This window comes from Amphiprion ocellaris, chromosome 16 (genome assembly GCF_022539595.1).
Source record: "Amphiprion ocellaris isolate individual 3 ecotype Okinawa chromosome 16, ASM2253959v1, whole genome shotgun sequence".
Classification (NCBI taxonomy): Eukaryota; Metazoa; Chordata; class Actinopteri; family Pomacentridae; genus Amphiprion; species Amphiprion ocellaris.
Genome location: NC_072781.1, coordinates 1,947,692 through 1,965,565, shown reverse-complemented (window position 1 = coordinate 1,965,565; position 17,874 = coordinate 1,947,692). Strand labels below are relative to the sequence as shown.

The 17,874-nt window shown below is 38.5% G+C and overlaps 1 protein-coding gene across 9 annotated transcripts in view; it reads left to right on the top strand.

Annotated features, from left to right (window-relative positions):
- The first annotated feature begins 1,129 nt into the window (after positions 1 to 1,129).
- kcnq5a (potassium voltage-gated channel, KQT-like subfamily, member 5a) overlaps positions 1,130 to 17,874 on the top strand; it is a 159,033-nt gene continuing 142,288 nt past the window's right edge. For 6 of the 9 annotated variants that reach the window (XM_055018519.1, XM_055018522.1, XM_055018521.1 and 3 more), the window contains exon 1: positions 1,130 to 2,219. In XM_055018519.1, coding sequence (XP_054874494.1) covers positions 1,879 to 2,219 — 341 coding nt within the window. In that variant the 5' untranslated portion in view covers positions 1,130 to 1,878. The remainder of the gene's footprint in view (positions 2,220 to 17,874) is intronic. The other 3 variants (XM_055018525.1, XM_055018523.1, XM_055018524.1) reach the window with 1 other exon arrangement.

The following is a 17,874-nucleotide window of genomic DNA, read 5'->3' as shown; positions in this document are numbered from 1 at the left end:
ACAGGGTAAATGGAAGACCAGATCTGTGATGGTTGCTATTGCCACTACTATAAATAATAATAATCAGCTTGGAATGAAAGCAAAAGGCTGAAATTAGGAGCAACAAATGGATAAATCCTGAATACTGGAAGTATTTCTATTACTTTTCATTACTTAGAATTATTTGGATTTGGTACATTTGCTGTTTATTTGACTTGTGATGCTTGTTTGTTTTTATACTTTTTGTCAGTGTTTAATGTTTTGCATCAAGTCAAATTTCTTGCCAGTAAAAACCTCCATGACAATAGAACTGATTCTACTACTACTACTATTACTAATCTGCACCTGATATCGCTTCAATGCAATCAAATACTAAAGCAAACAACAACTGAGGACAGGAGAAGGAGACTCAGGGTCAATTAAAAATAACAGTAGCTTTTAATAACGCAGCTTTGGTGTGCTGGAGACTGACAATCATCAGTGAGGCTCTCAGTTAAACTGCTTCTGTGTTAGAAAGAAATATCCTTTAATGTTTCTTTGAACATTAAGTTGGACTTTGAGGGGACTTCTTGGCATCAAAGACTTCATTTTCTGCATTCTGGTAAATTTTTATGCTCCAATTTGTTCCTGTTCTGCTTTAATTTATGCTGAAAATATCTTTATTTATGTAAAGAAAACACTAAATTCTAATTATAATGGAATATGATGCAGTAAAACTTTTAGACATCCTGTATTATCTTTAAATATTTATGGTCTTGTAGATCAACTTTCTCATTTGATATTATTCCTACTGAGTGGACACACACACAGGCTGCATTTACACTTCTGGCCTCCTTTGTGTCTTTGATGTGGACAAAGAACCACTTTATATGTGAATGTGGGACCTTTTCACATCAATGACACATTAACGCATTTAAATTTATGCATAAACTTTAACAGCTCATGTTCAAAAATTCTTAACTTTTTGCTTTTTCAAGGCTCATTAAATCTATCAGATCTGTTTTTCTTTTTCATACAGTGGTTGTTGTGCGTTACAGGTTGGAAAGACGTAGTAAAAAAAAAACAAACAAAAAAAAAACAGTCAGGTCACGTGGTTGGTCAGTAGGGCGGGGAGTGACGCACCTCTTACCAACATAATCAGAAAACGTGTTCGGTTCCGGGTGGAAATAGTGTGAAGCTTTTATCTGCTGCTGCGCGTCATTGAAAACTCTGATCCAAAGTTTATAAAGTCAACTTAAAGTTCTGGTTTCAGCTGATTTACTGGTAAAGTTTTAATGAAACAGACTGAAATGTAGAAAGAAGCAGATTTATATAAGCTAAAAGCAGCGTTTTGACCGTTTCATTCTGAAATAAACTCGTCTGGAGCGCTTTCTTCGTTTGCGTAAAACGGGAGTCATCGCTACTTCGGCGTCTTTTCACGTGTCTTCAGTTAACATTCATCAGTCACAATGAAAATCAACGATAAAACCACAACAGAGTCCACTTCTCCACGGTGAGATCACTGCTCGTCCAGCGGTGCTGCGTCCCTCTCCGTCCGATGCGTAAAAGAGAGCCGCGGACCGGAGCACCGGCAGGCTCCGGGCGCTCTGACAGAAAGAAGCAAGACGGCGAGTGAAAGTGAGCTGAGGAGGGAAGAGAGTGTGGGAGGGTGGGAGAGCCCTCCCCCCGCCAAATGTCTCGATGGATCAAGTCCTTCATAACCCGACTCTTCTCCAGCTTTGCGCCAAAGTGTCCAAACCGGACTACGGAATGACGGGATGAGATCAGATTAGACGTTTAACTCTGGTTCATTGAGTGGAACAGTTGCAGTCTAAGCAGCCAAACACCCTCCGGAGCGCTCGGCTACATGTGAGAGTCTGCCGGTCCTCCAGTGCTCTCCACGCCTGCGCCGGTGATGCCATGCCGCGGAGCCACACCGGCGACGACAGCGGCGGCACCGGGCTCTGGCTGAAGACATCCACGGGACGCCGGGCGCAGGACTACCCGCTGAAGGATGTGGAGTCCGGACGGAGGACGATGAATAACGCGGTGCGTGTCGGGGACGGGCTGCTGGCTCCCCCCGCAGCAGGTGCGGCGGCGGCGGAGCGGAAGCAGGGCGCCCGGCTCAGCCTGCTCGGGAAGCCGCTCACCTACAGCGCACAGAGCGGCCGCAGGAACGCGCGGTACCGGCGGCTCCAGAATTACCTCTACAACGTGCTGGAGAGACCGAGGGAGTGGGCGTTCGTCTACCACGCTTTTGTGTGAGTACCTCCACTCCTGACACCAGAAGCCACTTAGAGTCTCCTCTCAGGCCACTTACTTCCACTTGAATCCCGGTTTTTCCACTTTAGAGAGCGGAAGTTTGAATAAGTTGCAGGATTTTAAGATTTTATCCAAGCAGAAAACGAGTAAAAACCAGCTGATAGTTCAACATCTGGAGGATTTTTGTTGGTTCACCTGATGATTTTGGCCAGATGGGGTCACACACATATCATGGTATCAAAGCGATTGGAGGATTTTCAGCCTGAATTCATCTTCCTTCACCTGCTGAGCACACATAACCACAAATATCCACAGATTCACATAAAAACACCTTTATTCTTTTTATTTTTCCTAAATTTGATGATGCTAATTGCTGAAATGTATTGCTTTTGATTGATTTATCAGTATACCTGCCATGCTGTGCAGAAAACACCATATATATATGATGAGTTTTAAGTGTTTGCTGGTGAAACTGGAATTGCAGAAACCTCCAGTGGAGTATTCTGAGAAAGAATTCTCAATATTCTTTACATAACTCTGGAAGCTCCAGCAGATTTGGAGGCTCTTGAAGAAGATCAGGAAAAAGGATCAGCTAAAAATGTGCATGATTCTGAGCGTTTCGTCATCGGTTTGGATGGATAGTTTCTCTGGGAAGGGACACTTTTAAAGCTGACAAGTTTCATTTCTCAAATTCAAACCATCCATCCACTCCACCACAGTTTTCTTTGAATCTTTAAATTGAATCCGACGACATCCAGCTTCCTCTCTGTGAGCAATTTGCAGATTATTGCTCAGCTTGTCAGGATTTATCTAAACTAATAGGATTTGTTGATCTAGTGCTTGATGCTGTTTGTGATCTGATGATGCTTGTCAATGCTGTGTCCATCCACTGGTCTCATCTGAGGAGATAGATGCTGCTTTGTGGTCGATTCTCTACTGGTTTGACCTTTTCGCTGATTGAATTTAGGGTTTGACTCTATGTAAAGCACGTTTTCAGTGTGGCTGAGGATATTTCAGAGGAATTATAACTATATACACTACCTTTCAACATTTTGGGGTCATCCACTTTTCTCCATGTGCTAACATAACTGCACAAAAGTTTTCTAATCATCAATGAGCCTTTCAACACCATTAGCTAACACAATGTAGCATTAGAACACAGGAGTGATGGTTGCTGGAAATGTTCCTCTGTACCTCTATGGAGATATTCTATTAAAAATCAGCTGTTTCCAGTTACAATAGTCATTTACCACATTAACAATGTCTAGACTGGATTTATCCTTCATTTCATGTTATCTTCATGGAAAAAAATGATTTTCTTTCAACAATAAGGACATTTCTAAGTGACCTCAAACCTTTTGAACAGCCGTGTATATGAATTAAAGTTGCTCTATATTAGTTAAAGTTGCTCTATATTAAAGTTGCTAAAAAAAGAGTTAAAGTTGCTCTTAATGAGTTAAAATTGCTCTACAATAAAGCTGCTCTATATTCAAGTTGTTCTACATTAGTTAAAGTTGCTCTGCATTAGTTAAAGTTGCTCTGCATTAGTTAAAGTTGCTCTACATTAGTTAAAGTTGCTCTGCATTAGTTAAAGTTGCTCAAAAATGACTTAAAGTTTCACTATATTAAAGTTGCTCTATATTAGTTAAAGTTGCTGTTAATGAGTTAAAGTAGATTTATATTAGTTAAAGTTGCTGTTAATGCGTTAAAGTTGATTTATATTAGTTAAAGTTGCTGTTAATGAGTTGAAGTTGATTCATATTAGTTAAATTTGCTCTATATTAAAGCTGCTCTGTTTTAAAGTTGCTCTATATTAATTAGAGTTGCTCTACATTAAAGTTGCTCTAAATTAAAGTTGCTCTATATTTGTTAAAGTTGATATTATTAAAGTTGACCTATATTAGCTAAAATTGATACTATTTGAACTTAAACTTTTGAACAGTCGTGTATATTGATCATTTCCACAATGTCGGTTCATTCCAGCTAAATACCCCCTCTGTACTTCTTATTTTTTACCATCTACATCTCCATGTTCGTACTGTATATTAAGCACGGATTGAGTCCTTCACACTCGTGCACCATCTCGCCCAGCGACGCTTTGAAACTCCACATCTCCTTCCTGCTCCGGCCCAGTCCTGCTGGAAGAGGAGCTGTGAGGAGGAAGTGGAGCTGTCAGAGGAGGGGCTGCCAGGCCGGATGCTGACGTTTTATTTGCTCAGGCGGGACAGCTGAGGTCGCGGGGGTTAAGCCGTTACATCTGCTCACCGCCGCAGCCTCCCACACTTTAGTACTTTGGATCAGCTGCGCGTACGAAACGATATAAAAGTCTCAGACAGTTCGCTTAAGTGAGATAAAGAGAGATTTGGGGAAGTAATCTCACTCTGCGGGCAAATTGGCAGAAACCATGAATGTTTGTTCTGATGCAGAAAAGAGACGAAAAGAAGCAAGAAACGACTCAATTACAAGGAAATGTATGTAATTTAAAGAAAGTAGAGCTAAAAAGAGACGGAGATGCTTCACTATGCTTAGTGTTTTCATTGGAAGAGTCACATTTATTGTGTGGGATCTTGATTAAAAGGCTCAGAACACTTTGTTTGTGTGCCGCTATCTTGATCTAGATGTAGACCTCGGTGATTTGGAGATAAGACCAAATTGTGTTGCTGATCACAGAAAAGTTGCCCTCATGTTTGAATGCTTTCCAGTGATTTTTCCAATTGTTGTTGCTCTTGGATGCTTTTATGTGTATTCAATGACCACGGTGCTATTTCCATCTGTCAAACTGAATTGTTGATTGATTAATGGCGTACAAGTACTTAATTTTAGCATTTATAGCCACCAATTATAAGAAAAATGCAATCTTGGCTTGATAGAGGATTGCACTAGACATGTATAATCGTATGAATGTTTTGGTGAACTGTGTGGATCCAACAGTCTGTTCTGTTAAAAAAAAAAAAAAAAAAAAAATAGACAGTGAAAACATCTGACAGCTGCACAGATCTGAGGTGTTGATGGACATTAAGGGAGGCATTAGATTTGGAACTAACTGCCGGATGGAGCTTTGATTTTGAATCTCTCTGCTTTTTATCCATTCATATCCACCTGTCTGAACATGTGACTCTTTAATTGCTGCAGTTGTTCCTGGAGCCAGCCAGCGACTAGATCTCTCGTTTGCCAAAGTTTGTTGGAAGTCATTAACTTCTTGCTGCTCGCCGTTGCTCCAGGAAACCTTTATACCTCGTATATGAACTCCGGTCACTGATCTCTCGATTCATTCAGCAGAATTAATTAAATAACTTTGATGTAAAGTTAAAGTTAATCTTTTGAAGTTTGGATTTAATTGGATATCTTATTGCAGAAACTTCAAAAGTTTTGATCCACATAGATCGCACATCGGAAACTAGCAGTTAATGCTCTGTATATCGTTGGATTATGGTTTTCTTGGTGTATTAATTCACAACATGGCTCATCTCAGGGCCTATCACACAGGAAGAGAGATAATTTAAGACTTTAGAAACCCAACAAACCCAATGATTGCCTTCTAGAAATTACTTGGTGATGGTGAGAAGGAAAAATTCAGTTTTAATAGGAAGAAATTTTTGGCAGAACCAGGCTGTGGGAGGGCAGATATCTACCCCAACCTGTTAGGGTGAGGGAAGAACTGTTTACAAAGGAAGCATTAAGAAAGCTTTAATTCACTTCTGGTTATTGGCTGCTGTACAACTTCACTTCTTCAACTTCTTGAATTTCCCTCAGGACCAACCAACCAACAGTGTGCTGGAAATACCTGATGTTTTTCTATTGCTCTCTGTCTTAGCCTTTAGTCATGCGAGTGTCTTCCCGTCTCTTAATCAGTCCCTTCCGGATTTCGTGGACATTTTTCTAGATTGTTGTAACAGCTGTTTGTTGCAGAGCTATTCACTTGTCCAGCCTGATTGAATTTTAATAACTTTAATGTACTTGAAATGTGTATTATCTAGTAAAATTACATCAAACTGGGACTTGATATCTGTAAATATTCAATGACTCTGATCGAATACCAAAGTCTGTTATATCTTTAGATTATTATTACTTATAGATTAATGTAAAAGCAGGATTTTTTTTCTGTTGCAGTAACCTTAAATCTTTAATCTAGGGCTGTCAAAATTAATGCGTTGATGCAGATTAATCCATTATCATGGTTAATCTGATTAAAAATTTTAACGCAATTAACCTATCTGCAGCGCAGAATGACTCAAAATCCCTGAAATGTCTCCTGCAATGCATTTCAGGCAGTTTGTCCAAGTAGACTTACCGTTGCGCATGCAGTTGATCCGTTTAGTGGCAGAACCAAGCAACTCCAAATGGAAGACGCTGAACAGCACGTTGGCCGTCTTGGTGGGAAATTTGAATGATATATTTATATTTCCCTCTTTCTTGAGTCTGTTTGCTCATGCAAAATGAAATGTGATTAATATAGATTAAAAATGAATGATATCTAATTGTGAGTAATCGAAATTAATCCACAGCAACCCTGTGATTAATCTGATTAAACATTTTAATCGTATGACAGCACTACATTAATCATTAAGAGCCACAATTGGAACCAGAATCGTTAAAATACAAACGATACCCAACCTTAGAAAGCAGATAAACGACAACACTAGGGAGGTTGGTGGCGCCATTAACTGCAGATCACAAACCAGCCGCTCTGAAGCCAAAGATCCCAGTAGAGAGGTCAAAACACAAATTCAGTGACATGCAATGGTCACATCTACATCTATGGAGGGTGGCAGGGGTAGTAAATAGAGAAGAGACGCTCCGTTCGTTGTTCGAAGTCCCCTAGTAGCCTCGGTTTGAACTTCAGTAATTGTGTTACTGCTAACCTCCTGTTCTAAATGCATTTAGGGTCATTTCAGTGCATCAGCTGACTTATGTAAATGGATTTCTGCAGTGGTGACCTCCATCAGTCACTAGTGCTTTGTAATGCTTGGTGGCAGGAAGTGGTCACACACACACTTGTACTCATATGTGTGGCAACAACATTCCCAGAGACACACTCACAAACGAAGAGCTTTTACATTAAACACACATGTACATATACTGCACAGACACCTGAAAACATACACTGCACACACCCCTTAACCACAAACACGCACTCGACTTGCATACACACAGATATACGGCTTCACACGTGTTACTCACAAACGCATTCACACGTGGTGAGTGACGAATAAACACACAAACAGGACAGAGCTCATGATTTATAAAAGAAAAGTTCCCTTTGATCGGTTAATTACTAAGCAGTCGTGTTGAAACAGATGCTGCCGCGTGTGAGAATCCAAACTGTACAAACTTTAATGCTGTGCGTCTGCGTGTGTGCGGAGGTATTTGGAATATGTGTGTGTTTATTACACGGCGTAGGAATCCCTGATATGCGGCCGATATCTGCTGATGGACCGCGGTATGAATCAAGACACTAGTAAGCATCTGGGCTTGCTTCTTGCCAAATAATGCTCCCACACTGAAACACTGCCGGCATTAAGATTCAATCTCTTAATGAGATGGCGTGTGTTGGGCTAATCACATTTGCTGAAATGGGTTCCAGCCACGGTCTGCATTATGGGCTATACTCGGAAGACGATTCCTTTCTGTGCATTTTTGCAGAGAGTAATATTTCACCCGATCTATAAACAGGTTCTTCAACTTTTTTGTTTTTGAAAGAGTGTGAAGATGATGAATGCAGCTTCGCCTGTACATTAAAGCGTCATATAGGCTGCTGTCTGCACACGTTTGTTGTTCGTGTCTTAGAATGAATTGCAGAGAAGCTTCAGATTGATCGAGTCACACATGGTTTCAGTCCATCAGCTGATTGATTCCAGGTTGTTCCGGTCGATCAACAGGTAGCACATCAACCCAGCCGGATGGTCCGCCACGAGAAGGACACAAACCTTGTTCTAATGATCGACCTCGACCTGTTTTATCCTTTAACCGCTCGGATTTGTGCAGCATCTGGTATGCATTAACTCAGCTTCAGCTGGATCCAAGGAATCTCCAAGGAATGACAGTTTTAATGCCGCACTTGCTGAGATGGACAGACAGTTGGGTTTCTCACTTTCCAGACTGGTTTGTTACAGAGGGATGGAAATATCAGAGTTGTGTATATTGGGTCTTGTTCACTTACATTCATTGATCGCCCAGGAGCTTTACTGTGAGGACGAAACTACTGCCGTGGTTACGTTACGTCCAGTGTTGTCTAATGAAAGCTGCAGATGGTCTGTAAAGACCTTGATATTTTAGACTGGCTGCTTGTGTGTCTAATATTTATATAATCAACAAACAGTCGTGTAGCAAATGATATCACCACCATCAGCTTTGATGCCTTTTCCCATTGGTTCCCCAAGGTTCATTAGCTCTTCTAAAGCGATGGAACATGAGTTGTCCAAAAGATTTCCTTCATTTGGAGTTTTGATGATGTTAGAGGAGAGTTTTGCTCCCAAACCTCCCATAGGCGTTGATATCTGGTGACTGTGTTGGACGTAGTGTGTGATTCACATGATTTTCATATCCGTCAAACCATTCATTGATCCCTGACACCTTAAGGATGAGATATTGTCTGGTTTATCAGGATAGAAAAGGTGAACACAGACCACTGTTGTACTGAAGATCCCCAGAGTGCAACCGAATATCTGTCATGTGTGATTAAACATTGGTCACACTGGTACACCTGACATTTAGCAGGTCCATCTGCATGTCTCAATGTGGACCGTCAAGGTAGATAAAACGTATATTGGGTATCTTAGCTGGCTTGTTGGCTTACATTCATTGATTGCTCAGGAGCCCTGCAGCTTTACTGTGAGGACGAAACTACTGCCGTGGTTACGTTACATACAGTATTGTCTAATGAAAGGTGCAGATGATGTGTAAAGACCTCCATATTTTAAACTGGCTGCTTGTGTTAAACAATTTTGATCACAGACCACTATTGTACTGAAGATCCCCAGTGTGCAACCAAATATCTGTCATGTGTGATTAAACATTGTTCACATTGGTACACCTGACATTTAGCAGGTCCGTCTGTGTTTCTAGGCGGACCGCCAAGGTAGATAAAATCCTTCTATTTCAACTGACATCAGAAGACCTTATTTCTCTGGGAGTGGAGACTAGAGGCTTCTCTGTACTCAGCTGACCAGCTGACATCCAATGATGCATGTGAGGCATTTGGGGAACAATGGTCCATTTTACCATCTAATGATAGTCTGTTCACGAGGGTGCATCTGGAAATTGTGGCTTCCTATTACACTCTTGTTCCTCTAAATTGATGGATGCACATCAGTCACCTTGTGCCACCCAACACCACAATTAGTTCTGAACCTGTTGAACTCTGAGATAAGTTCAGGAATATCATTATGAACTGCATTCATTGGAAAGACTGCAACTAAAGCATGGCTGGGAACGGGGCTTTTGCTGTCTGAGCATTGTTTTTCTGCAAAAAAAAAAGCTAAAAAAAACACAATGTAGTGTGTCATGAGTCTGGTGGGTGTTCAGCAGATCAACCACCTCCTAGCAGTGTTTCAGCACCAAAAGGCCACAAACCGGAGGTCTGAATTCATAGTAGCCAAAGAAGTAGGGCTTTTCTGAATAGCAATTTCTGGGCTCCGGATCCAAATCCACACATTCGGATCTCAAAAATAATAATCGGATACCACCACAGCGACCAAATGTTCAGATATTCGGGTCAAGGAGCTATATTAGACCAAAGTTAAGTCCTGAAAGATCCCAGAACATAACATTTATCTGCACCCTAATGCCTGTTTCGGCTCATTTACATAATTTGTTAAGAAATGACCAATGTGTTTGGGAACTGACAACAAAGGCAATAGTTAGATTGTACTATCTGGCACCAGAAGCTGCAGTAAAAACCCAAACTATGTGCTGGTGCACCTAATCGAAAAAGTTTTCCACACTAGTGCAATCAATTTAAAAAGTTAGTCCAGAGCCCTGTATTGATTTGTACTGACCTTTTCTTTTAGTTGGACCCAAAATATGACGGCAAAAAATCCCTCCAATAACAGAACAGAACCAAAAGATGACCTCATGTAGGGGTCAACCATTCAGCCTTGTCCTGTTCTCTTGGTGGTCACCACACATGGGTTCATCAACTTTTTGAAATTGCGGTGGAGGATGACTGACTCATCTGATCGTATCACATTCCCACATCTCTCAACTGTGCATTCATGTTTGTAGTGAGGGTTTTAAGCAGTGCAACCTTGCTATAGTATCCCCCTCTGCATGTATCAATGGACTGTTAGTCATCTGAGGGAGAGCTTCTGTTTTATCTACTAGATCGCTGTACACTGGAAAAAGAAAAGAATCACTGGACCAACGTAAATGAACTACTTCAGTGGGTAACACATAATTGAGTTAGGTTTATTAATGCCACTGGTTTAAGTTAGATTCACTTAAGTAATTTGATTCCCAGTGCTTTAGCTGCAGCAGAAAGATGTCATTAGCACTGTGCTAATTCACCCGATTTTTTTCCATTTTAGATTACTGATTCAAAGGGACAAAGTGCCATTTTAAGTTGATAGAATCAATAAAAGTAAACTGTCAGCAGTGCTTTACTTCAGTTACAGCTTAATTACACTTTCTACAGTTTAATGCGTGAACATTGTGGTCGTAAAATAAATGCAAATATCATTTTATTCCCAATGAAGCACAAACCAGTTGAGCTGTTGTTGAAACTGAAGCTCCTGCCATCTGTGCCCCAACAATTAACTCTCTTTAAGGGACATTTAGATCCTTTAGCCATCCTGACAAAAAAGTCTGAGTCAACTGGACCCGTTCAGTCTTTCTATACAAGCCACAGAACATGATTTTATTCTGATTGTTCAGTCCTTTAAATCGTGGTGTCAAACTCATTTTAGTTCAGGTTCAGCATTCAACCCATTTTGATCTCCAGTGGACCGGACCGGTTAAATCACAGCATAATAACCTAGAAATAACCACAAATTTTTCCTTTGTTTTAGTGCAAAAAAGTACATTCTGAAAATGTTCACATTTAATGAATTATCTTTTTACAAAACATCATGAACATCCTGAAATTTCTGAAGAAAAATAAGTTCAATTTCAGCAACATTCAGTTTCAGTTTATCATTTCCACATTACAACTTCCAGATCACAGAGTGTCTACAAAGGAACACAACATTTAGTCATCTGGAACTGAACGATAGAGGATTTTACTTTATGATCAAAACGACAAAAGTCAGACAAAAAAAGACAAAAAAACAACAAAAACAAGACAAAATATTACAAAAATGAGAGACAAAATGACAAGAAATGAGACAAATGAAATCAAACAGAGACAAAAAATTTGACAAAAGAGTTACAAAGTGACAAAAAAACGGACAAAAAACACAAGCGAGACAAAATGGAAACAAAAAACGACAAAAAGACACAAAACAACGAATAAAGCAAAACACAAAATGACAAAAATGAGGCAAAAAACAAAACGACAAAAACATGAGACAAATGACAAAAGTCAGACAAAAAAGACAGTAACAAAAACAAGACAAGATATTAGAACAGTGAGACATAAACTGACAAAAGAACAATGAACAATCTAGTACTTTTCTTTATGATCAAAACATGTCAATTTCGAAAAAAAAATATAGTTTTACTAATTTACAATTTGTAGTTATTGTCTTTGTAATTTTTACACTTTAGAAAGTTGTCCCACCAGATGTTTGACACCCCTGCTTTAAATCATCACCTGTCTGCATGATTTATGACTCCTTGATCATTTCATATCCTTCATTTTTTCAGGTTTTTCTTCACTGTGTAGCTGCATTTTCCATTCAAAACAGCCATATCCAAGGAGGGGTGGAAGCTCAGAGATGATACATGGACCAATGTCAGTTGTTTATCTTGGAAATTAAGTATATTTCTGCTCTTTTACAACCCGATTTCTAAATGAAAATATACAACGGTCCATTAAAACAGTGCAGTTTTGCAGCGCAGTACTTTGGCTCTCCTCAAACATGTCGGCGGAGGGGAAATCAGTTTATTGAATCTTCAACAGAATAGTCTGTTGTGTCCAGAGCCGCTTCCATCACTCGCCAACCTGCAGGTGCACCGAACCGGGAAAAATGTGCAACGTGCTCGACATCAAAGACGCGGGGAAGAAGCTGCACTTTGTTTCCCAAGAACACGGCGACATTTGAGACACCTGAGCACATAAAAGAGTCTCTGTGTTTAGGTTGGGAGCTCCTTCCAGGTAGGGAGGAGGAGGCTGCTGTTGGCTGGCACCCAGTGGAAAATGCTGCAAAATGCTGAGGACCCATTAGATAGGATGAAGAGGCAGAGGGATGTGTGTGAGTGTATAAATACTGTCATGATGTGTTCCGGTGTTTGCATGAATAGGCACAGAGTTGGTGCCCTGTTAAAGGCAGCGTATTTAATGTCCTCGCTGGATAATGTAACACAGACGTGGTGTGGATCTGTCGTCATCCACAGCAAATGACGGGAAGATTGAACAAAGAGATGAAAAGTTTTTTCCTGTAGAAGCAGAAGTTTGCTGATTTAGTGCGTTCCAGAAGAAAGGCAGCATCTGGTTGTGTGTCCTAATTGGAAGTGGAAAAAAGCAGCGCTAATATAGCAGAAGAGGGACCGGTCTGGATGCACGATATGCAAACACAAAGATCATATTAACACCAGACTGTTTGCATATTCAGCATTTTTTTCCTCCTCAAAAATGTACAGGCACATATTTTGGACTTTAGGAAAGCCACTGAAGGAGAATTTCAGATTTTATACCAATATAAAGATAAGATAAGCCTTTATTAAGCCCATAGTCAGGACATTTACAGTGTGAAAAATAAAATAAACCAGAAATATGCACAAATAGTGGCTCTTCCATGTGTGGGTTTTCAAATATTGCACAGAAAAAATTCCACTGGATGCAGAAAAATAACAATATTGCACACATCGATCGTAGAGCACACATTCCTTAATAAGTAGAAATACTCGTATTGCAAAATATTCATGATGCACAGAATAAAGAATAAAATATGTCAGTTTTTCCAGTTTACCGGAAGCAGTGCTGGTTCTAAAAACCGGCTCCACATTCCAGCCTTTATGAGCACCGTGTGATCGTATGAATTACGCTATCTATTCTGTTCTTCTCCTCCTTCCTGTGCTCCACTGCCTTCCTGTAACGATTGGTTTGGAAATGTTAGATAAATTTGTGTGAACTCAACACCGAGGCCAATTAAGGTCTGCCACTCAGCTGCACACGCAGGCGGGCACTTTCAGGGATGCTTTTAAGGAGAATATAGTGCAAAAATACACATTTATGTCCAGAAAATCAGTGCTTTTCAAAAAAAAGACCCAGCCAGATACGGTTTCCCAGAATGGTAACTAAATTATAAGCAAACATACATGAACATTGTAGCCCTGTAAGACCCAAATATATATATTTTAAAAATGAGCAAATAAATAAACAAAAAAATTAAAAACATGTATAAACCCAAATCTGGAAAAAAATGTGCATTAAAACAAAACATGTAAATAATAATAACAACAATAGTAACAATAATAATAATAATAATAATAATAACGATAATAATAATAATAATAATAATAATAATAATAATAATAATAATAATAATAATAATAATAATAATATATAAGCCCAAATATAGAAGAAAATGAGCAAAAATAAATAAACTGTATATAACAAGTATAGAAAAAAATGAGCAAAAATAATCTATGTATCTAAATAATTTTACATGTTTTAGCATACAGTCTACAAACAGTGTTTCTTTATGTACATAATATATATATATATATATATATATATATATATATATATATATATATATATATATATACATACATACATACATACATACATATATGTGTATATATAATATATGTGTGTGTGTGTGTGTTAATGTCGATTTTAGCACTTTTCAGGCAGTCGGTGGTTTCAGTTTGTGTTAAAAGTAAAGTTTCAGAAAACTTCAACAAATAATAATCCATTAAAGTAGACATTTAGTAGCAAGCAGGGACTGTTTTTAAAGTTCTTTTAAGCAGATTTTAAGATTATTCTGTTCATCAGCTGTCAAAAATCAGACTTTTCAAGAACAGTTTCCTAAAATCACAACTCATTGTTAAACAAGTAATAGGATAAATATCACACTTTTTAATAGAGCTATTTATAAACCCACAGATTTTATCCTCCTCCATCAGAGAACTACAAGAATATTTAGTGAGAAGTATAATTTGCCATTGATGAATATTGCATGAAAACACCTTTCCTGTTCCTGAAGCAGAAACTACACTGTAAATGTGTTTGTCTGCAGTGTTTCCCCTCAGCAGCACTATTCCTCTGATTGCTTCTGCAAAGATCCTCTCGAGGTTTCGGTTTCCTCGGTCTTCCTGCGTTAAGCACACTTGCAAATTGGGTAAAAAGAAGGGGAAAAAGGCGACATAAGGATGCTGCGTCAGAGCGGAGAGAGATTTGATGAAGAGATCAGACTCTGATGGCGGTTTCATCCAAGGAAACGAGTCGTCGGCATCAGTCAGAGCGAGGAGGTGCGAGATCTGAAGGGACTGTAGTGACAAATCGACTGTGACATCCGAGCAGGTCGCACAGGGAATGTGAAGGGTGTGTGTGTGTGTGTGTGTGTGTGTGTGTGTTGGATGGGTCGAGGGAGGAAGAGGCTGCATTTCTTTTAGACGGCATACTTGTACGTTTTATAAGCATTAGAAAGAGGGAAGGAATGTAAGAGGTTGGAAGAATTAATGAGTGCTTTAATCTGTGGGGTCAAAATATAACTGCAGGACTTGTTGCATCATAGTTGACATTTTTGTGATATCCAGTCATTTTTTATTAATAAGTGATTGTTTCCATGATAAATAATTATGGAATTTGTAAAGACATGATCATAATGAACATAAAAACATAAATTTTTTACTTTTAACAAAAATGTATGCAGATATATCCCATGGACTTCAAAAGTCCCTCAATTACATATTGACCAGGATAGTTTTTGAGTCCTTTTGGACAATTTTCTTGTCATTTTCAACAAATTTTATGTCAGTTTGGATCTTTTCTCGTCATTTTAGATAATTTTTGTATCTTTGGGATAATTTTCAAGTCATTTAGGACAAATTTCATGTCATTCTGGACTAATTTTCTCTAATTATGGATCATTTTCAAGTCATTCTGAACAAATTTTGAGTCATTTTGGACAATTTCAGTCATTTTGAACAAGTTTCGAGTCATTTAGGACAAATTTCATGTCATTTCAGACTAATTTTCTGTCATTATGGATCATTTTTAAGTCATTCTGAATCATTTTCTAGTAATTTTGAACATTTTTCTTGTCATTTTCAACAAATTTTATGTCAGCTTGGATCGTTTCTCGCCATTTTGGATCTTTTGTGTCTATGGGATAATTTTCAAGTTATTTAGGACAAATTTCATGTCATTCTGGACTAACTTTCTGCAATTATGGATCATTTTCAAGTCATTCTGAACAATTTTTGAGTCGTTTTGGACAATTTTTGAGTCACTTTGGACAATTTTCTTGTCATTTTCAACACGTTTTATGTCAGCTTGGATTGTTTGTCATCATTTTGGGTAATTTTTGTGTCTGGGATAATTTTCGAGTCCTTCAGGACAAATTTTGATTCACTTTGGACAAGTTTCTTGTCACTCTAGATTAATTTTCTGTAATTATGGATCATTTTCAAGTCATTTTGGCCATTTTTTGAGTCATTTTGGACAATTTTTGAGTCATTTAGGAGAAATTTTATGTCGTTCTGGACTAATTTTCCGTAATTCAAATTATATATATAATTTTATGTATAATTTTGTAACATAATTGACATTTCAGTGATATCCAATCATTTTTTATTAATAAGTGATTGTTTCCATAATAAATAATTCTAGAATTTTTTTTTTATTATTTATATATATATATATATATATATATATATATATATATATATATATATATATATATATATATATAGATATAGATATATATATATATATATATATATAAATAAAAAAAATTTATTTTTTTTTTTTTTATAACTTTTAAATAAAATGTATTTCAGATATATCCCATGGATTTCAGACGTCCCTCAGGTACATACTGACCCTACTGATTGTGTGTTCTGGTTCATCACAGTACAGGTTTTCCTTGCGGTTTATGAGTATCCAGAGCCACACCGTGGATCTGTTGCTGCCTCTCTCTGTGTAAATGCTAGCGTGTGTGTTTGAATGTGTGTTTCTGCTCGTTAGTCATCCGGCAGCGCTTTCATACATCAGCCGAGGTGCCACTTTGCGGAACAGACTGTGGCGCTGATGGATGGAGACGGGCTGAGCTCGTCGCTGCTGCTGCCCACACAGAGTGAGCTGCAGCCGGGCGCTCGTCACACCGGCTTCCCTGCCGTCGCTGCACACACCTCGGACCTCACCCTGACAGCTCTCTTAACCAGAATGTGCCTCAGAATCCAGATACACACCTACGCATGCTAACAGATACACCTGTACACGTGTTTTACTCACACACACACATGCACATGCTTGACTGGGTGGCTAAGAATCCATCTGTCGTGTTGTTAACTGCACTAAAAATACATGTTCGTAAAGTTAATTCAGAGAGAACTGGGAAGTCGTTGAACTTGCTGATTAGATTTTCTTCCATGTAGGTTAGGTAGAAAATAACTGGTATCTTTATTCCATTAGTGTGTGTTTCCTGCTGCTGGATGTCTCATTCAGAACAATTACAAATATTGTTTTGTTGATGATATCGTAAAGTAGCCTGGATTATTGTGAGATGTCATCATAGCCTGTTATAATCTATCTGATGTGACTCAGACAGAAATCCTGATCAAAGACACGTTAATCTATATAAGTTTTATTCAATTTACATCTGTTTAGGTCATTTTATCTAAATGGAACAACTGCAAGAAAGGTTAGATAGATGAGTGAACTACTCATTAAGCTACTGTGACCAGTGTTCGGTGTTTTCTGTACCACAAACTACAAAATTAGTCGCCTTGGATCTTGAGATGTTGTTATCACAGCCTATTCTAATCTATCTGATGTGACTCAGACAGAAATCCTGATCAAAGACATGTTAATCTATTTATTCAATTAAACGTCTGTTTAGGTCATTTTTATCTTAATGGAACAACAACAAGAAGCATTAGGTAGATGAGTCAACTGCTCATGAGATAAGATAAACTTTATTGATCCCACAGTGGGGAAAGTTCACCGTTACAGCAGCTCCAAAAGTAAAAAGAAAAAGCTGCTGCATTGCATTAAGCTGCTGTGACCAGTGTTAGGTGTTATCTATACCACAAACTACAAACATTTCAAAATGAATCACCTCGGATCTTGTGAGATGTTGTCATCATTGCCAATTATAATCTATCTGATGTGACTCAGGTAGACTAGTACTTATTTAAATTTTACTGAATTTATGTCTATTTATGTCATTTCATCCTAATGAAACAGCCACAAGAAACATTTAGTTAGATGAGTCAACTACAGGAGTTCCTCGACTTACGTCACAGTTCTGTTCCTACAGTGTGATGTAAGTCAATTTACGCCGTAAGTCGGAACTCCAGTGAAAATGTAAACAAAGCCATTACGTG